The following is a 20597-nucleotide window of genomic DNA, read 5'->3' on the forward strand; positions in this document are numbered from 1 at the left end:
AGAAAATTTCTGGTCATAATGGGTGGAGTAATTTTATATGGTCAATACTTTTAAATGTCTGGTTGAGATTTTGGGGTTGGGTTTGAAAACAATGTACATTTTCCACTCTCGATAAAACTTTTTTTTAAGTTGGATAAACATATAAATGGTAAACTAATTTTTGCATTTTGTGAATGACACCTAAATCTATAAAATCTTTAAAATTTCACAAAATTTTGTCTTCTGATTTTAGAATTTAATTTATTTAAAAATGAAAATAAACATTATTTGGCGCACTCTTTTGCTGGTTAATATTTTCTCCATAATTCATTCAGATGGTAAGTGTTTACTTTAATTAGATTCATCAAATTTTACATAGTTTTAGTTATAGACTTTGGTTTACTTGGTGTGCCAGAAATAATTTACATAGTCACTTTGTCCTGCTGGGTATCCTGCATTTTCAAAAATTCATTAGAATTATGCTCAAAAGTCGCGCAAAAAAGCAAAAATACAACCAATGGCATGAGGAAAATGATTGATTAATAAAAGAAGATATTAGATAATATTTTTTTGTAATTTTCCCATCAAATCAATTTATTAATAGGGGGTTCTGTAAGCTGGGTTTTACAGTAACCAACTATACTACTTTCTTACGCAGACAATGTATGTACTCCAAATACTGATTGCGGCAGTTGTTTAAGATCAAGTGGAAGTTGCAGTTGGTGCAAAGATGAGGTATTCATTTAATTCATTCGGTTTTTCTGTAAAAAAAATTACTACAGTCTATTTCAAATTAGCTGGTACATGTTTTTTTTTTAAGAAACACACTTTTAAGAAACATGAGGCTCAGAATGCCTAAAATCTAAGAAACATCTAAGAAACATGCTGAGGCTGAGAATGAGAAAATAACATTTTTTAATTCGGTTTCTTTTAAGAACCTTCCAATTCAGCCTTCCATGAGGCTGATTATGTCAAAAAGTTTAGAAACATGTAAGAAACATTTAAGGCTCAAAAGGCCGATTTCTTAGGAAACATTGAGGCTGCTTGATAAAACCAGTTTCTTAAAAAAAAACATGTAGTGTTTTTCAAACTTCAATAACTTTTGATAGAATTTGAATTAGTTTGCAGTTTTGTGCTTGTTAAAAAGATTATTCGGAGTGGAATATTATCAAAAAAGAATGGATGGAAAAACAAAGATATGAAAAATGAAGAAGAAGAAATGTTATGATCTTCATTTTTGTATCAGAATCTCTTCAATCTTAGAATATCATAGATGCAAAAAAAGATACAGAAAAAAATACAGCTTAAAACTTTGCCCTGGTTGACTTAAAAAAAGACTCTTTTTTGTTGCTTTTTGGACCATATCTTTGATGGAATAAATTTTTTTGAAAATTTTTTTAACATTAATGATGTTCTAAGATCAAAGAATCACTCGTGTGAAAAGGATAATTATAGCACAATCATTGAAGAAGTTGATTTCTTCCTCTTCATTTTCTATCTTCATTTTCTGATCTTTTTTGAGTTTTTTCTTTATGACAATAATCCACTCTTGTTTGTCTTTTCAACAAACACAATCGCTACTTAATTCAAATTCTATCAAAAAGTTATTGAGGTTTGAAAAAACACTGCCAGCTAATTTGAAATAGACTTTACATTACTGGTATTATTTCACAAAATGTACTTGAGAAACTATGAGAAAAGAACAAATGATGAATTGTTATAAATTCACAGTGGGGCAGATAACAGAAAGGAGAAGTGAGGTGGTGGATAAAAGACAGTGATTATCCATGGATAATGATATTGCCATTCTTTCTTGCCTCCAGCAATATCCATTGCATCTTTCCCAGCTTAAGTTCAGATTCTTAAAGTCGTTTTTAATTAGTAACTTATCCATGTTTTTTTTGGTTTCTCTCTGGGCCGTTGATATGGTGATGTATAAAAAAACCACACTCTAGATTTTGCTATTTTATTAGAAATATGGGTTCGATGTAGGCTTAAGTAGGTAATGTCAGCTTTTTATTGAAGAATGATGTTTGTAGCTTGTTTTTAGTGATAATAGTAAGGGTTCTGTGATGGTTGTTGTCCTCACTCGCATCAAGGAGGCTGCATAGGTATTTGTATTTTTTTTCAGAGATTGTGGTTTCTGTTTATTATAAATTTGTCTCTATTCTTGACTGTTATGTTCTGATAGATGATCATTGACGGTTGTTGTGATTTAGTGGTCTGGTAACTGACTTTTATTATGAAGTGGTTCAAGAGCCTTTCCTTTGTAGTATATGTATGAATTGGGTAAGCTATAATTATTTTGCTGAGTATTTATCCAAAAAAATCGTTTATGTTTAAACAGCAGCAAAATAAATTTTAACGATGTTGTTGTTTTTTTTCTCTTACTAGAACTTTACATCAACAGTGCAACAACCAAGATGTGATCTTCCCTCTAACTTGAAAGATTGTAAAGATATAATGAATGTACAAGGTGAAGTGAAGGTTGGTAGTCCTCCTTGATAAAACCTTTTTTTTTTAATGAAAAACTTCAATAAATTTGACTGTAAATTTATGGTGTTTTATTTTATTTCTTCTGTCACATTCACAGGTAGTTACGAATGATGCAACACTTCAAGTTCGTCCAAAAGAAGTCAAATTAAAGCTTCGACCAGGTAATGCATTTTGAGCACTGATTTTATGCAACTCCCATATCATCTCGATCATCTTTGTATCACTGTTTTCTAGCTTGGACATCAAATCAGAAACGTTGTTCTCCTTTGGTGGAAAAAACCAAAAGGCTCTGGTGTTCCTTCAGAATGTTGAAAAGTAGAAGGATTTCCCTCACTTGAAGGAAAACCATTTTCTGCGGTTTCAAAAAGATTTTTATTTTCTTGACTTTGTAACAATTTTCAGGTGCGCCCAAAACATTTAGCATCAAAGTGACACCTGCAAAGAACTTTCCAGTCAACCTTTATTACCTTATGGACATGTCAAAATCTATGGAAGATGATTTAGAAAAACTACAATCGCTTGGCACAAAAATTGGTAATTAGAACATACATTTATTGAGAAGATTGGAGACTTTTTAGAAAAGAATCAATGGCAAAATGTTGAAACAGATTATCTTGATAGGAGACTTTTTAGAAAAGAATCAATTACTATTTGAACTAATATGCATTCCAAGAACAAAATGAAGTTAATAGGTACTATTATACAATTCAATCAATTATTTTTCAGCTGCTGAAATTGGAACAATCACGACAAAATACAAGCTTGGTTTTGGCTCTTTCGTAGACAAGACGGTTGCCCCTTTTATACAAGTTAATAAAAAGTAAGCATGGTCGTTTGTACTACTTTTTTGGACCTACCGGGAGGTCCTTTAATTTGACCGTTGTCCGTTCGTCTGTTACAAGCTTTTCTCGGGATTGGCTCATTAGTTTTTTTTAATTTTTTGCACAATGATACAAAATGGCAATGCCTGAAAAGTGACGGAGCCCGATTTTTGAAAAGAAATTTTGGGGGGCAATTTGGCCAAAAACTACCTAAAAATAAGGTTTTTTTGGACTTGGTGCAAATTTGCTTCATTAGTTTTTCCTGATTTTTGGCAGAAAGATAGAGTGCAAGGTACCCTAAAATGTGGCTGAAGTAATTTTTCTCGGAAATTTTTTTTTCGTCGTCAAATACGGATTTTCGCAAATTTGGGCCAAAAACTACCTAAAAATAAGGTTTTTTGGACTTGGTGCAAAATTGCTTCATTAGTTTTTTCTGATTTTTGGCAGAAAGATAGAGTGCAAGGTACCCTAAAATGTGGCTGAAGTAATTTTTCTCGGAAAAATGTTTTTCGTCGTCAAATACGGATTGTCGCTTTTTTTGGGGAAATTCCCCTTTTAACCATTTTCCTGTTAGCAGCTTTTCTCGGGATTGGCTCATTAGTTTATTTTTATTTTTTGCACAATGATACAAAATGGCAATGCCTGAAAAGTGACGGAGCCCGATTTTTGAAAAAAAATTTTGGGGGCCAAATTTGGGCCAAAAACTACCTAAAAATAAGGTTTTTTGGACTTTGTGTGCAAAATTGCTTCATTAGTTTTTTCCTGATTTTTGGCAGAAAGATAGAGTGCAAGGTACCCTAAAATGTGGCTGAAGTAATTTTTCTCAGAAAATTTTTTTTCGTCGTCAAATACGGATTTTCGCTTTTTTGGGGAAATTCCCTTTTACCATTTTCCTGTTAGCAGCTTTCTCCTCGGGATTGGCTCATTAGTTTTTTTTTATTTTTTGCACAATGATACAAAATGGCAATGCCTGAAAAGTGACGAGCCCGATTTTTGAAAAAAAATTTTGGGGGCCAAATTTGGGCCAAAAACTACCTAAAAATAAGGTTTTTTGGACTTTGTGCAAAATTGCTTCATTAGTTTTTCCTGATTTTTGGCAGAAAGATAGAGTGCAAGGTACCCTAAAATTTGGCTGAAGTAATTTTTCTCGGAAAATTTTTTTTCGTCGTCAAATACGGATTTTCGCTTTTTTGGGGAAATTCCCTTTTACCATTTTCCTGTTAGCAGATTTTCTCAGAATTGGCTCATTAGTTTTTTTTAATTTTTTGCACAATGATACAAAATAGCAATGCCTGAACAGTGACGGAGCCCGATTTTTGAAAAAAATTTTGGGGGGGCAAATTTGGGCCAAAAACTACCTAAAAATAAGGTTTTTTGGACTTTGTGCAAAATTGCTTCATTAGTTTTTCCTGATTTTTGGCAGAAAGATAGAGTGCAAGGTACCCTAAAATGTGGCTGAAGTAATTTTTCTCGGAAAATTCTTTTTTGTCATAAAATTTTCAAAAAAAGACGACCAAGTTACACAATGATAAAAGAAAATAAATCAGACGTTTTTGCATTGTTCTAAAACTTATTGTGTTTGCTCAATACCAATAGTAAAATGTAGAACACCTACTTTTATCTGATTTTGATCAACAGGTAGGTCCATTCAGCATGTTGCTTGTTGGACCTACACCGATGGAGGTCCTATAAATTATTCGTTCGTTTGTTCGTTCGTTCGTTCGTTCGTTCGTTCGTTCGTTCGTTCGTTCGTTCGTTCGTTCGTTCGTTCGTTCGTTCGTTCGTTCGAGCTTTTCTCCAGATTGGCTTATTCAATTTTTCTGATATGCACAAAGAATCAAAATCGTAAACCCTCGAATGTGACGGAGCCCGATTTTCGATAAAAGAATTTTGGGCCAAAAATGGGACACAATAACAAGCTTTTTTGTTGAAAGCTTTTCGTTGTAAACTCCTTTCTCTTTATGTGCACTAGGAGGTAATTCCTTAAAGTCATTAACTGTTTGTCGAGAATTCTAGATCAGTGATATAAAAATAGTCTAAAGCATCAATGCCCCAAAATAAGGGTTCCAAATTCATCTATAATTTTTCTTCTGCAATAAATTTAAACAAAAAATGAAATTTCATGTAATCTTTTTTCTTAGAGATCGTCCTTGTACCCGTGCAAATGACAAGAACGGGAATTTCCAAGGGTTTTGTGTACCTACTTTTGGTTATCGACATGTCTTCAATTTTAGTAAAGATGCTCAAGCCTTTGAGGTTAGTGATGTTTGATGAATTTAAAAAAATATCAGGCTGGTGAAAGAAGTTTTGCAACGTTTTGCTGAGCTAGGACAACAACATATTATCAAACAAACCTTATAGCTTTCTTTTGCTTTTTCAGGCTGCTGTGAAAAAGCAAATTATTTCAGGAAATTTGGACACCCCAGAAGGAGGAATGGACGGTTTGATGCAAGTTGCTACTTGCGAAAAGGTAACTTGTAATGAAATACCACCAGAAACATTGATATCCTACTATTTCAGATCATTGGTTAACAAATTAGCTCTACAAGTAGACGATATTTTCTTTAGATTAGGAACTAGACTCGATCAAAGATACAAAAGGTGTTTGCCTTCAGCATCTTTTTTTTAATAAGTTTTGCTTTTTTTACTCAACAGATATTACAATGGCCTGAAAAAGATAGAGCTCGGAGGCTTGTTGTATTTGTTACAGACGCTCTGCCTCATATCTCAGGAGATGGAAAGGTAAAAATATTTGTTTGCTGATAAAACTCGCAGCCCCTTCTTTGTTATCTTGTACTTGAATGAAATGCAATGCTAAATTATTTAATCCTCATTCAAACTAACCCTTTGAGTGCCAGGGTCCTTTTTTCTAAGTTTTTTTTAAAAAATCGCTAGTTCAAACTTTAAGGGCTTATATCTCCTGATCTAGAAGGAATTAGAAGCTCGTATATAGCTGATGAAAAGGTGCCCAGTGGTAAAATTTCAAATCAATTCACTAGAAGACAGAATAAAGTAAAACAGGGCCAAATTTGGAGGTTCTTGGATCACTCGTTGACCAAAAATAGTCAAAAAACGGTCAGAATCTCAAAAAAGTGAATTTTTGTCAATTTTTTGCATTTTTTTGACTTTTTTGCTTAAAATTTCGCTGGAAAGACTCACTTTTGAATTTTTTTTTGCTTGACCATAAAGGACAATCTAATTCCTACGAGTTCGACCAAAAATAACGATTTCTAACTCAAACTGGGCATTACAGGAGGGCTTCGCCCTCCTATATAGCCCATGTCGTATATATACGACATCGGCACTTAAAGGGCTAAGGACAGCTCTTGCATTAAAGGTTTTATTTTTTACATAAGTGTTTTCGTTTCATATCAGACACATATCTCATATCAGGACAGTGTCTTACTATTGTTATATTATGCTGATATAAGCAAAAAAAATATTCCTCCCCTCTTTCTGACCAATCTTACTCCACATCCGTGTCAATCCAATGTGAAAAAGCTTATAAATTAAAATTGATGAGTAAGAAAACGATATTTAAAAACAAAACTTTTAAGGCTCTGTTTTGCCTGTTATGATGTTTTTTAACTTTTTTTTTCACCCTGTAGTTGGGTGGTATTGTTATTCCAAACGATGGAGAATGTCATCTGGATGCTCAAGGGCGCTACACTGAATCCAACACAATGGTAAGATTTTGAACAGTCTTTCTAGCTATATCTTCTTCTCATTGAAAAATTTCTTGTCCTCTATAATAAGCAAGAATGGAAAATCTTAAAACAAACAGACAGCAAAATCTTTATTTAAGGCTCTCCCTTTTGAGCATTATTATCACACTTTAAAAACATACTCAAATTTTTGAAAAATTCTAATGTCTTAGCGATTTTCCTGTCTGCAGGCAAATTTCCCAAAGATTTCTCTTATTTTTCTGTATTGTGAAGGTTGTGAAGACTTTGGTGTCAAAGATATCAATCTCTTTCTCGTTTATTTAAACATTTTAAAGAAGCTCCTTGATTGTATTTTCCGAGGGAAATGAATTGATTCTTTCCATTTATTTTCCAAGAAAGGTGTTTCTTTGATATTTCAGAATAAGCACTACTCTCTCGAATAATGAACTTAACACTCAGAATCATATGAATTTTCTACTAGCTACCCAGGGCCCAAATACAACTTAGGGTTAGCTGTATGACTGTAATGAATACTTTTTTGTCAGGACTATCCATCACTATCACAAGTTCGTGCCAAACTGAAGGAGAACAAAATTATTCCAATTTTCGCAGTGACAGGAGATGTTGTTGATACGTACAACGTAAGTTTTTACTCATTGTTGTAGAATCTATTTTTCCTCTATTCAATGTTGAGTGTATTTCTTTCTCTTGTATCTGATACCAGTGCACCATCGATTCCATAATACAAAACTTGATACTCTAATTTTATGTAATTTATAAAGTTGTATACATTCCCGTACTCTTGAGTCGCAGAGCTCTCGCTATATTTCAAGATTGAAACTCAAAACAGATGTCGTTTTCGCTTTCCTTAGAAAATCAGTAACCAATGGAAAGATATCGGATCATCAATTGGTGAACTATCTGGAAACTCTGACAACATCGTCAATTTGATCAGAGACAGTTATAAGGTAAAGAAGAGAGGGAACCTTAACATTCCAGAAATTTCGATGCTTCTTAAATGAGGAATATCACTAGCTACTCTCGGTGTATTAGGGTGTATAATATAAGTAATCGTCAGCCGTGCAAAATTACTCGAATCTGATTGGTTTAGAGGAGTGCAATTAATCGTTAACTTTTTGCACTCTTCGGCGGGGGGACAGTTTTGTCCCCTTATTCTTTTCTCTCCCAAGTCCTGTGTCAGAGACTTTTTTCTACTTTTTACTATATAATAAAAACAAAGAAATTTTACGTTACAATAGCTTCTTTTAATTGAAAACAAAGAAAAATTACACTGCAATGTTTTCTTTTTAAACAAAAGAAAAAAAGGAGGTTTTCGAATGTTTACAAAAATATAAAAGTTAGAAAAAGATTCTTTTTCAAAACTATTTACTGTCGATTACCTCGGAATCGTATGTTTTGTCGTGCAATTAACGATTAATCACTCGTAACAAAGGAGAAAATACCGTAATTTGCACTCGTCCTTCGAACTCTTGCAAATTACTATTCTCTCCTTTGTTACTCGTGATTAATCGTTAATTGCACTCCAAACCATACGATTACTAGTACTAATAAGTTGGCCATGTCTCATTGAATTATAACTGAACAATTGTCAAGACTGACCAAGGTGGTGCTTAACTTACTCTTCCATATAGCCTAGCTGCTTTTAAATGATGGTACATTATCCTGGTTTTCATCTCCCGTTCTCTGTCAGGCTATTCTCCAAACAGTTCGTCTATCTAATGATCCCGTTGACAACATTCGAGTGGAGTACAAACCGAAAGTGTGCGACTCACCAGACGGTGATGATACATGTACAGATGTGAAGATCGAGCAAGAAGTCGAGTTCTCCGTCACTCTCACTGCCACTCAATGTCCCATCGACCTGTCCAAGAAAGGTGACCGAACGTAAGATCCCTTTGACCAAAGTCTTTTTTCATTTACAATTTGCCTTTACTTTTAATTTGAATTTTTAATGGTGGCAAAATGACGCATCTTCAGCGTCAAATAGCAACCAGGTAGGGGGGAATACTATAATTTGTACTTAGCAACGTTTCGTGTCCGTAATTAACATATTCCACTTTTCATCAAATTGATTTTAGCTTAGACTTTATTAGAAATTTAAAAATCCGTTGTAAGTTTTCTCACACCAGAAGAAGAGCATTTTATTTTTCTTCTTTTTATTTAGCTTCAACATCAACATTCCTGGATTCGGCGAGGTCAAGGTTGATGTAGAGCTCATCTGTCAATGCCCATGTGAAACCCTACCCAACATGCGCGAAGAAAACTCTGTCAAATGTAACGGTACTGGCACATTCCAATGTGGAATTTGTTATTGCCCTGAAGGACGGTATGGTGAACAATGTCAGTGTGATGGCTTCACAAAACTCAGCGATAAAGAGTGTAAACCAAACAACACCACAGAGACGGTGTGTAGTGGTATGGGAAATTGCGTCTGTGGAAAATGTGTCTGTCATAGACAGGTAAGCTGGTGTGCTCTTCTCTCTGGCTACTTTTCTTCTTCTTTTTCAATTTTTAACTCAACGTGAACCAAAAATTTATACATTCAGCAGCATTACAGAATCCCAAGTTCTTGAGTTATGAACGAGACAACGTGTCAGTTTCTGACTACGTACGTTGACACATTATTTGCATCTTTGTGAAAATTCTCATTCAATATCAGGCTCACCATCCAGTGTTTCGCTTCATTTCTTTACAGGACATACCAACAAATATTGTGAGTGGTAAATATTGTCAATGTACAAACTTTGGTTGTGATTATCATAAGGGAGAAGTTTGCGGTGGTGGTATGTGTTCAATCTTCCTCTCTTCAAATATTTTTTTCTTTTTATTCTTTATCAGGAGCACCAAAGGCGATTTAGTTGTTTTTTGAGCAAAATACGCTCAATCAAAGATTATTTTGATTCATCCTTTTTATTATAGCTGATCGTGGTATCTGTGTTTGTAACAAATGTGTTTGCAACGAGCCTTTCATTGGTCAAAACTGTGGAGAAGTCAACTGTACAATCGCTGACAAACAATGTAGCGATAAAAATGGCGTAAGTTAGACTCACGCCTTGTTATCTATTCAGTCTCAGAATGACATAATTTCCTCAATCGTATAGTGTGAATTTAAAAAGGGAGTGGTTGTTGCCCGGTTTTATAGAATTCCGGTCTTACTAACATCGACTGTCATACCAAAGTCGCCTCTAGTATCGCTTTGTTTTCCAAATAAGAGCGTGAATTATGTTGAAAAATATCGCATCCTACTTTAGAAAAAATAGTTATCAAACTCTACCTCTGTATATCAAAAATTGTATATGATTTATTTGCCTTCATAGGTCGAGTGTAGTGGCAAAGGAGAATGTAATTGTGGTATTTGCAATTGCAACGGAGGCTATGAAGGAAAACATTGCGAAAAATGTATCGTAAGTACACCTGAAATTGTTCCTCACCCTTGTACTTTCGGGTACCTAATAGCCGGGGGAGCCCGCTACTCTTCCCTTGCCAGAGAGAACTTTATGTGGCAATTCAATTTCTTCATTTTAGTTTTCTTCAAGGTCTTTAATATACTTTGACTTACTTTTATCAGGCTTGTCCGGAGAAGTGTGACAACCACGCGGCATGTGTGTTATATCAAGCTTTCCAAAAATGCATCAAAGACGATTGTAGTGATTGCAGCCTCAATATCAAATTTGTCAACGAAACCGAACCCAATTGTGTTTATAATGATGATGGCTGTCTGACTGTTTTTAATTTCGAGAAGAATTTTGGTAGCGAAAACGAAACGGTCCTTGTTGTCAAGGAAAGAAGTAAGCAATTTACTAAAACTCAGTATTGTCTTCGAAAAACTTACAAAATTTACCCAAAACTCCTATTGCAATGGTTACAATAATAGCTCTTATATCGAAGAATTCACAATCTAGTCCTACAAGTTATTTATTCATCAATATCATGGAGTGATTGATATTCATCCAACCTCCATATGTTTTGCTGTTTAGAATGCAGTCAGAAATTGACGGAGGAGACAAAGATCTTGGTAATCGTTTTGGGTACGATTGCTGGTATTGTTTTAGTTGGTTTGTTGTTGTTGATCATCTGGAAGCTGGTCGTCACTGGATTTGTAAGTTTGACCATTTGCTTTGTCCCGATAAGTTCTTTCCTTTCCAGATATGTGGATTATGAAATCTTTAGGAAGCTCAAACAAGACGAGCCCTTTCCCGCTTTGCTTATCACTTTTTAGAATGCTCAAAATTAAAGATATCCTCATGGATATCACTTAGGTATTGATGTATTTGCTTGCTAATACAGCTTTATACAGCCACTGTCTGGTTTATGGCTGCATTTTAGATTATTTAGAAGAAATCGTCTTTTTTTGAATGGCTGTTATTTCTAATCGTTTTTGCATTTCAGGACAAATATGAATACCACAAGTTTGAAAATGACAGAATGAAATCGAAATGGGAAAAGGTAAGAAATCAATCATGTCATTAAAGTGATGATAGAGGATCGACTGATTTTTGCATGAAACAGAGCTTGTAACTTGTTACAAAGGTTGCCGTAATTTTCCTTCGCTATTTCTGAAAATGAGCACCAGAACTTTATTCATCTAAATTTGAGAATCCTTAGTTCCCCTGACTTCATTGTAATTGCGATAATAGTTTTGTGCTTATTCGAGTTTTTTTGAGACGGTATTTTGAATTATTAAGTTTAACATCAACGAGGAATATTTTGAATTATTAAGTTACCCACCTCGCATCCATCACATAGCGCCTATCGTATTTTTTTACCTCTATCTTGTTATTTCAGGCTGAAAATCCCATTTACAAGGGTGCCAAACAAGAATATCAAAACCCAACCTACGCTGGTCACAAATAATTTTTTTTTGTTAATAATGTTTTTATATATATTTTGGTATTTTTCTAAAATCTTTGTGAATATTTTCTCTATTGAATTTTTATTATATCTCTTATAAATTTTACCTTTCGTCTCTTTTATAATATGAATATTAATTTAATTTTGATAACGTTCAGGTTAGTAGAATTTTCTAATTTTTAGATGGGGATAAATTTAAACAGGAGACATAACAAGAAGGAGTTTGGCATGAAAACTTGATAAAAACCCGATGTCACCAATATTTGTTACGCTTTAAGGCCGATTTGAGTTATTGCTCTTATAATGCTTTCACTTGTAATGTGTGGTACAACGAGTATGATTAAATAGCCTTCTCCCTTTGTACTCTTGGGTTAACTTATCTTATTACTGTCTAGATCAATGCATACTTTCAAATTGTTTATAGAACTTTCTTATATTATGTAATTATATTCTTTCTACTTGTATTTTCCATACAAAAGAATTCGAACTCGTTATAAAATCTCTTTGTTTCTCTTTCCTCGCTGTCCAAGATATATACATCCTTAAAACAGTGCAAGAGATTTCACAAAAATAGTGTGTTTTCCCGATGCGTGCTTATCATATTGAAGCATTAAGAGTATGCGTGGTAAGGTGAGACTAACCATTTTCCTTATAAGAATTTAAGTTGAATATAACTATAGAATCAGCGCCCCAAACATGTTAGCCAGCGAGTACTTGTTTTCATGACGTATTATAGAACCTAGAGTTACCTAATCAGGGAAAAATAGGAGAAAATCTTTGTCTATTTAGTCCGATCCGATCAAGTATTGAATTGTCATTTCCCCCGACCCAGTTCTAAAAAAATTTTCCTCTCGCCAAAAAATATATATTATATATATATTTATTTAGGTCGAGATTGATAAAGGGATAAGGGATTTGTTTATTTAGTCACACAACTCAAAATATTTGGCCACTCAAACCTCTTTCTCACTTTTGGAAATATGATATTTCCAAAAATTGGAAAATATGACGTTTCATTGAATTTCAGAATTGGAAATCATGAAATATGATATTTCCACAACTTTAGAAATATAGAAAAGTCATATTTCCATATTTACAAAAGTATGTGGAAATAATATCATATTTTCAAGATATTTCCAGGATTGGAAATCTCTTATTTCGCCCAGTGCGTGTCGTGTAAAGACAAAAAAGTACCCTTCTTGGGCACTGAGGGAGGTGACACTACTTATATAATTTTTGTTTCTTAAAAATATAACGGGAATTTCCAAAAATATCAATAAGAGCTCATAAAACCAGAAAAAGGTTGGTCAATGCTGACAAAATAACACAAACTTCAACGCACCGTATATAGTCTAGCAAGCTAGACGACTAATTCAGACATATTAGAAATAAAGCAAAAAAGTAAATTTTAGTCGTCTAGAAACCTTTGTGCACTAACTCCAAACAAAAAAAAAAAGTGTCAATATCGCAATTAAATTTTTTTCCCGCTCAAAAAAAGTTCTTGAAAATAAAATGTGTGTGGATTTGTGTGTTAAAAATGTTTCATTTGAGTTGATTTTATTTTGAGAGTTTGTTGTTGCTTAATAAATTGTTTTCTCGCTACGCAAGTTTCTGCGTAGCTAGGCCCGGTATCTATAAGGCTGGAACACCGGATTCTTCCAGTCGTTTATACAAACTAAATCCCGTATCATTATTTGTGTTTATTATTAGTATTACATCCATTATAAACGACTCCAGTCTACACCGTATAGGATTCGAACGCTCAAAAATGACTATCACATATTTAACAGCTCATCGCCTTATCCACTCCGCCGGCCACTCAAGATAATGAAATTATCGAACAATGATTAAGAATGTTATCTCTTTATTTGCAATGACCTGTATAATTTTATTTAACTTCTTAAACAAATGATTTTAGATCATTTCCAACATGCGGGAGCCGATAACTCATCGAGATTTTCAGGGGATTTTCAGGACTCTTTAGTCTTTTTTAAAGTGGGACTGCAGCAAACGGATTGTATACCCTGCTAGTGCAGGGATTTCCATCTGGGGGGTTAGGACACTCTCCAATCTCCTTGAATTCTCAAAAGAATGAAGAGAGGAGCTTTTTCTAGTATATAGTACCCATATACAGCAGACAGAATTCACAGAGCGTACACGCGCGGGCGATTAAACACGATCGCGCGGAATGCAGGTCAAAAAATTCCCGTGAGCAATCCACAGATCTGTAAAGCCCGAAGGGCTAGATTTGCGGGTTTTATCGAAAAGTGAAGCCTAGGTTTGGAAGGATTTCTTACCAAAGTCACGTGACTAAAATATGCAATTTCACCGGTTTGAGAGATGTGAAATAGCGTTTGCCGACTACTTTTTTTTATCTCGCGCTCCGAAAACAATTAAAATGCTAGATCCTATCCATCGGCACGAAATTTAAAAAGTCAAATTTTTGCTTCACTTTTTTTTGCTGGAGAAAGCTTAAAGTTGCCTATCTAGCCCTTCGGGCTTTACAGATATCTGTGGAGAAATCTCGTTATTTATCAAAAAGTCACCTTAGCCGCCATGTTAAATGTTTCCCGCGCTTTATTTGCTTCGAGATATTTCCCGCGCAAAAGTGACCCGTTATCGGGAAAGAAACGGGGAAATATCGGATTAATCGATATTAGTTTACTTTTCAAAAAAATCAAAATACCTTTTGAAAAATCACATTAAAGTGAAAATAGCATCATCTTTCTTTGACGACTGGTGACAGTGTTCAGGGTGGTGACAGCTCTTCATCACATTATTGACACTCACTCTGGAATTTGTTAAGTGGATGACTGTTTTGCATTCAGAAAATTGACATACAGAGCTGGGACAGCTTGGCTGCTTTTTTCACTTTTAACACCACTTCACATAATGACATACAATGTACGTGTGACAATGTAATTTACATGTCATCACACATTGTGATGATGGTTTAAAACTGTGTGTAAGAAATATCTTTTGATTCTGATGCTGATAAAGCAAAATTTGTCTATTATATATAGCTACTTCAACTTGTGGAAAAAATGAATATTTTCGGAACAAAAATGCTCGTTTGGTTTGGCAGAAATATGATAAATGGGTGCTGAACCTGTCCATATGTAATATACTTTATATTTGTGGATATTTTAATTTAAGGGGGAAAATTTCAAGCTTGATGGGGAGAGAAAGGCGAATAGGGGGTATATTCAGTCCTCTACCTAGTGGGGGGAGTACTAGGGTAAATACAGACCTTCCTGGTGTGTTTGGGCATTCAGGCTTATGAGCCTGTCTTTCTAGGGATTTTGAGAGTCTTTTTTTTTGCTATATTAGCTTGCGAATTGAGGCGAGTCTGGATCATCACTTTGCAACCCTTATACAGTACGGCTAGGGGGATTTCCCAATTGGGGGAGCATGATTTTGAAAGACAGGTGTGGGGGAAGGCCAGATGGGGGATTTTAGCTCATATTAGGGGGACCAAAAAGCTGGAGGACGTCATGTCAAGATTACGTGATTTGGAGTGCAGACCGATTTTACTTTCGTTTTCAGTGACAGTGCGTGGTTTCACTTTCAATTTCAAGCCAACATCTTAGCAACAGGGTGCTTGCCCATTAGTTACAGGGATTTATGGCTCGCACCCCTCCCCCGCCTGAGCGGGGGAGCTACACCTAGAATTTGCCATATATAAGAGGTGGGAGCCGGTTAGTGTAAAACGCAGGTCACAGGTCGCAGGTCACAGGTCACAGGTCGCAGGTCACAGGTCGCAGGTCACAGGTCAACAAAGTGCAGACCGGAAAAAAAAATAAGATCATAACAGATACATAACATAACATCAATACATAGCGCATTAAATTACAAAAAAGTAATACATGCTATTTAGATATTATAAAATGACAATTGAATAGAATAACAACCTATTTTGACATAGTGACACTTACTTACAAAAATAATGACAAAATCATAAAATATGATGCCTAGCAAGACAAAAGCACGAAAAATATTTATTAGGCAAAATGTGATGTGGATGGTGTGACTGGATATAAAATGAAACCAAACAGAAGCTTGCAAAGACCCTAAGAGAGTGGTTTTAGAAGGATGGAACTAATTAATTATTCAGTTATTATTTTAATGTCTTAATGACAATTTTTGACAAAAATATTAACAGAATCATAAAATATGATGCAAGAACAGACAAAAAAACGAAAAATATTTATAATACAGAACGTGATGTAGATAGTGTGAATGGATATAAAACGGCACCAATCAGAAGCTTGTGAGGTCCCTAAGAGAGTGGTTTTAGAAGGATGAAACTAATTAATTATTCAATTGTCATTTTAATGACTTAATGACAATTTTTGACAAAAATATTGACAGAATTACAAAATATCATGTCTTACAAGAGAAAAACACCAAAAATATTCAGCATGCCGAATGTGATGATAACAATATGGCTGGATATAAAATTACACCAATCAGAAGCTCGTGAGCTCTCTGAGAAGGTAGTTTTAGAGCGATTTGTTTTATTATATGTAACCATCATATAACATTACAAACATTACAATATGTAATATACCTGTTATACGTATAATATGGTTTCAAATATTTTCTGGTCTGCGTTATACACGGCGCAAACCACGAAAGATCGATAAAAGCACATGGTTAAATTTTGATGTTTGAAATGGTTTTATATGGATGAAATTGCTTGAGAATTATGTTTTTGATAATTCTTTGTGTTTTCCAAACATTTTCCTCTGCAATGACATTGATTAGAGTTAACCTGTCATCACTGACCTGTGACCTGTGACCTGCGACCTGTGACCTGTGACCTGCGTTTTACACTAACCGGGTGGGAGCTGGAGTTGTTTTTCCCGACAGGGCGGGGAGAGCTCTATGTTGGGGGGGACCTGCATTAGTTTATGTAATTCTGAGGGCTAGATAACACTTCCTAAATATTTTTCTTGACTGTTAGTTTTTAATTTCTCTAAACCTTTAAATGTTTTCATGCAAAGTGTGATATGATCTGAAAAACATTTAAGATTTAAAGTTCTTATTTTATTCAATGATTTTTCATGGCACTCTGTTGACAATCTTAACTGTTGAGCCGCCCGTTGTGAAAGGTACTAAAAGCAGCCATGGGTGCCAAAAATAAGGGTCGTGTGAAATGCAACAATTTCATTGGTGGAAATTTGATAAACAGCTGCAAAGGAGTGCCAGGAAGCAATCAGTAGAAGAGACCACTTTCGTTTTTGTTGCAGATTTCAATATAAACTTCTCTCAGGGATTACTTAGTCGATGTGTTGTGTCAACTTGTCAGCATTGTATTGTTGTTAAGGGAAAGATAAAAGAGGTAAGACTAGCCTAGTTTCTTATCCTGATATAGAAGTTTAAGCTTAGACTGTGGTTTCCTTTTTTCACTGAGCATAGAATTTAATTTAACAGAATAATTTGTAAAGATGAAACTATCAAACAAGCACCTTGAAGCTCTTGAAGCAGATCATTTCCACCATCTTGGTTTCGATACACAGAGTGTTGACGTGAGGAAAAAATTCAGTGATGTCAAGGTAAATTTTTTACAAATGTATATATATATTTTTGCTATTATTATTTGTTGGATATATAACGCATATAAGGGTTCGTTAATATGGTTTTTAATGGTCTGCACCAGGGGGCTCAGAGTGCGAAGCTCCTGAAAGATTTTGATTATGTAGAAAATATTGGTTATTTCTGTTACAACAAAAAAAGTTGGATTTTGCTAGAAATAATTTTTTCTATTCGAATTTTAAGTTTCTGAAACTCACTCTTAGATCAAGAATTTCGGCCGGTATACAAACATAAAAAAGCGCCGAGAAAAATCTTTTTTTTTTGCATTTATTTCAAGTTTGTTTGTGTTAGTGGCAGCAGCAACAGAATTTCCAAATTTGCAAAGTTCATCAATAGCCAACTTCAAGTACTGAAAGATGAGGACATTGTCAATCTATGCACTGGTGATCGCTATGTCATGTATAAAGTTGGTCCTGTTTTGATGGCTAATGTAAGCCCAGTTTCTGTTGTTTTAAAGATTACCCCCACCTGCACATACATTTGCATGACATTAGATTTCAATTACTTTTCTCATACAGGTTTTTATAGGCATAATTCTTAGACCATCAAGGCTCTTAGACCATCAGGCTAAATTGTTTTGTCATTGACTGGATTAAAAAATTGAAATCTGCTAATACCAGAATCAATTAACTTACCAGAATTATTATTATTTTGCAGCATGGCATGGGCGTCCCCTCAACAAGCATTTTGATGCACGAACTATTCAAGCTATTACATTATGCTGGTGCAGAGGATGTTGCTTTCTTTAGGATCGGAACATCTGGAGGATTAGGTATTCATGCCTGTTGTGTATATATATTCTTCTTTCTATTGGATAAATTATTTAACTCGTAGCAAGGAGATCTTTTTGAAGAAATAATATGATTTCAATGTTTGCTATTTGTTTTTGAACTCTTAGGTTTGACACCTGGAACAGTTGTTATCACAAATCGTGCCCTGAATGCATATGCTGAGCCAAAATTTACACAGGTTTGTTGCATGTCATTATATTTGAAGACCAGATTCAAGTTTTCAATACAATTAATCAAGGATGTGAAGATGTATATATAATACCTGAAAGTAAAAGTGCTTTTTGAAGCTGAAATTTTTAAATGTTTCGAATGACGTGATGATTACTCTCCTTCTTCAGGTAGTGCTTGGGAAAACTGTGGAGCAAGATGCATCATTTTTGAACAGTATATCAGATGAGTTGATGTCGTTGACGCGTGATAGCGAAGAGAAAGTCTTGTTCGAAGTGGTCATTGGAGATACCATGTGCTGTGATGACTTCTATGAAGGTTTGTCACAATTATGTGTGGGGGAGGGTTATGTGGGAAGATAGATGTTATCTGCAGAGAAATTTCAAAAAAAATCGCTTTTAGTTCTTTTAGTTTATTGATCTGTTTGAACCATTTATCAAGGCTCGATATCATTTGAAGGGCTATTAAATAGTATTCAGTGAATTTAATTGGACGCTACCAATTCTTGTCAAAATGTATATTTCTCCTTATTTATGACGTAGGCAAGGGAGATTAGAAACATTGTTTTTTGTTATGTTTAGCTAGTATAAAGTGTTTGCAACAAGATAAAAAATCTGTCATAAGATAATATCAATATGGTTTTAAAGGATCAGCCAATTATGATTTGATACATCAATTGCCTTATGTAACCTTTGGTTTAACTAAAGTTCAAAAGTTATAAACGATTATCTTACCAAACTTGCTTAAAAGATAACGCGATGCGCACACTGTTTTTCATAAAGTTTTCAGTGTTTGGGATCGTACCAGTACACTACAGTATAATAAAGTTTGATTTTTGTTAAAGTAGTTTACCGTTATGTATCTTAACCCTTTAAGTGCCACGGTCATTTATTTCTAAGCTTTTTAAAGAAAATCGCTTGTTCAAACTTTAGAGGCTTATATCTACGGATCTAAAAGGAATTAGAAGCTCGTTTATAGTCCGTTGGATAGCTCAGAGTCACCTCTTTCTTTTAGGTGCCTTCGAAAGCAGTCAGGTCCGCTGCGCTTCGCCCTCCTATAAAGCCTATGTCTGATATATACGACATTGGCACTTAAAGGGTTAAGGGAAGAAAATTTGGCGGGTTTGGCCAAATTGGACTTTTCCCGCCATCCTTCGTCCGTCAGATTAGATTCCCTCTGAAAAAACTTTTTCCCCCATCCGCCAAATAATTTCCCGCCAAAATGTCTTCTCTTCAGGTGATAAAATTTTTCTTTACTAAGAAGTTAATCCCCTGGGAAAATATTTTCATAATTCATTCCACTTTGTTTCGAGTCACGTGATCTGTCGTTTATCCATGCTTTCGTATAATCCTATTCCCCAACATAAAGGACAAGCGAGGCTGGATGGAGCTTTTTGCAACTATACTGAAGAAGATAAGATGGGATACTTGAAGGAACTTCACCAAAAAGGTGTTCGTAATATCGAAATGGAATCCACCCTTTTCGCGTCGCTTTGCAATCGAGCTGGTATCAAAGCAAGTGTTGTTTGTGTGGCCTTGTTGGATCGGTTGCTAGGTGACCAAGTGAACATCACCAAGGAGATGAAAACAGAGTTCGAACAACGCCCTTGGTGGGTAGTTTTAAAGTATATAAAAAAACACATCTCAAAGTAAATGTGTACAACGCTAATATTGACTTAACAGTATCAAATTAGGTATTTTTTAAAGTATTTTTGCAGTTTCCGAATGGTATTTGAATTTTTATACGTTTTTATAAGCATTCAGTATCCAAGCGCTTTCAACAAAGGTATACGATGGGGAGATAGGAATGAAGAGAATTCTCATTGCAAAGATTCTACTATAATACTGCATTTAAGAGAATAAGACCAAAATTGGAAAGCCATAAGCCTTTTTATTATTAACTATCCAAGTCTATCTTAAAATTCTTGAAGATTACTAAGCTGAATGTCTGGCTATAGTTTTAAATGGGCCGGCTTTAGATTAAGGCTCGTCTAGAAAAAAGCCGATACGGTTTACTCCCCAGCAGGAAACGTTTAGTAATATATGACGAATTTTATTGCCTTTTTTGTTCAGTTATTTTGTATTTATCGTTTTCCGAAATTGTTTTTTGTTTTTTTTTACTTTGTATTGTTTATTAAAGCATTCTTTGAGTTGGTATCGTTCGCATATTTCCCTTGATACGCCTTTTAATCCTCTTTTGATGATAAG

The 20597-nt window shown here is 34.6% G+C and overlaps 2 protein-coding genes across 2 annotated transcripts; both read left to right on the forward strand.

Annotated features, from left to right (window-relative positions):
• Nucleotides 1-210: 210 nt before the first annotated feature.
• Nucleotides 211-11912, forward strand: LOC136799518 (integrin beta-1-like). The gene is made up of 21 exons (XM_067056232.1): nucleotides 211-317; nucleotides 638-714; nucleotides 2374-2466; nucleotides 2573-2636; nucleotides 2878-3009; nucleotides 3202-3295; nucleotides 5438-5552; nucleotides 5677-5766; nucleotides 5952-6038; nucleotides 6905-6982; nucleotides 7507-7602; nucleotides 7834-7929; nucleotides 8673-8866; nucleotides 9147-9441; nucleotides 9678-9765; nucleotides 9902-10017; nucleotides 10300-10386; nucleotides 10551-10770; nucleotides 10960-11081; nucleotides 11372-11428; nucleotides 11768-11912. Exons 1-21 carry the CDS (start codon nucleotides 251-253, stop codon nucleotides 11834-11836), a joined length of 2337 nt encoding a protein of 778 aa, XP_066912333.1. The 5' UTR covers nucleotides 211-250; the 3' UTR covers nucleotides 11837-11912.
• Nucleotides 11913-17269: 5357 nt separating this feature from the next.
• On the forward strand, nucleotides 17270-20139 carry LOC136799519 (uridine phosphorylase 1-like). Its single transcript, XM_067056233.1, has 6 exons — nucleotides 17270-17391; nucleotides 17709-17861; nucleotides 18089-18203; nucleotides 18330-18400; nucleotides 18561-18708; nucleotides 19759-20139. The coding sequence occupies exons 1-6, from the start codon at nucleotides 17284-17286 to the stop codon at nucleotides 20040-20042; spliced, it is 879 nt and encodes a 292-aa protein (XP_066912334.1). The 5' UTR covers nucleotides 17270-17283; the 3' UTR covers nucleotides 20043-20139.
• Nucleotides 20140-20597: the final 458 nt, after the last annotated feature.

Source organism: Clytia hemisphaerica, unplaced genomic scaffold, assembly GCF_902728285.1.
Source record: "Clytia hemisphaerica strain Z4C2 unplaced genomic scaffold, Clytia hemisphaerica genome assembly, whole genome shotgun sequence".
NCBI classification, from domain to species: Eukaryota; Metazoa; Cnidaria; class Hydrozoa; order Leptothecata; family Clytiidae; genus Clytia; species Clytia hemisphaerica.

Excerpts from the sequence above, each read along its gene's own strand:
- LOC136799518 (XM_067056232.1), top strand. The coding sequence starts at position 251 with ATGAAAATAAACATTATTTGGCGCACTCTTTTGCTGGTTAATATTTTC. Across the intron at positions 318-637 it reads CTCCATAATTCATTCAGATG|ACAATGTATGTACTCCAAAT; the intron begins GTAAGTGTTTAC and ends TTTCTTACGCAG. Across the intron at positions 8,867-9,146 it reads TCCAAGAAAGGTGACCGAAC|CTTCAACATCAACATTCCTG; the intron begins GTAAGATCCCTT and ends CTTTTTATTTAG.
- LOC136799519 (XM_067056233.1), top strand. The coding sequence starts at position 17,284 with ATGAAACTATCAAACAAGCACCTTGAAGCTCTTGAAGCAGATCATTTC. Across the intron at positions 17,392-17,708 it reads AAAAATTCAGTGATGTCAAG|TTTGTTTGTGTTAGTGGCAG; the intron begins GTAAATTTTTTA and ends ATTTATTTCAAG. Across the intron at positions 18,709-19,758 it reads CTGTGATGACTTCTATGAAG|GACAAGCGAGGCTGGATGGA; the intron begins GTTTGTCACAAT and ends CCCAACATAAAG.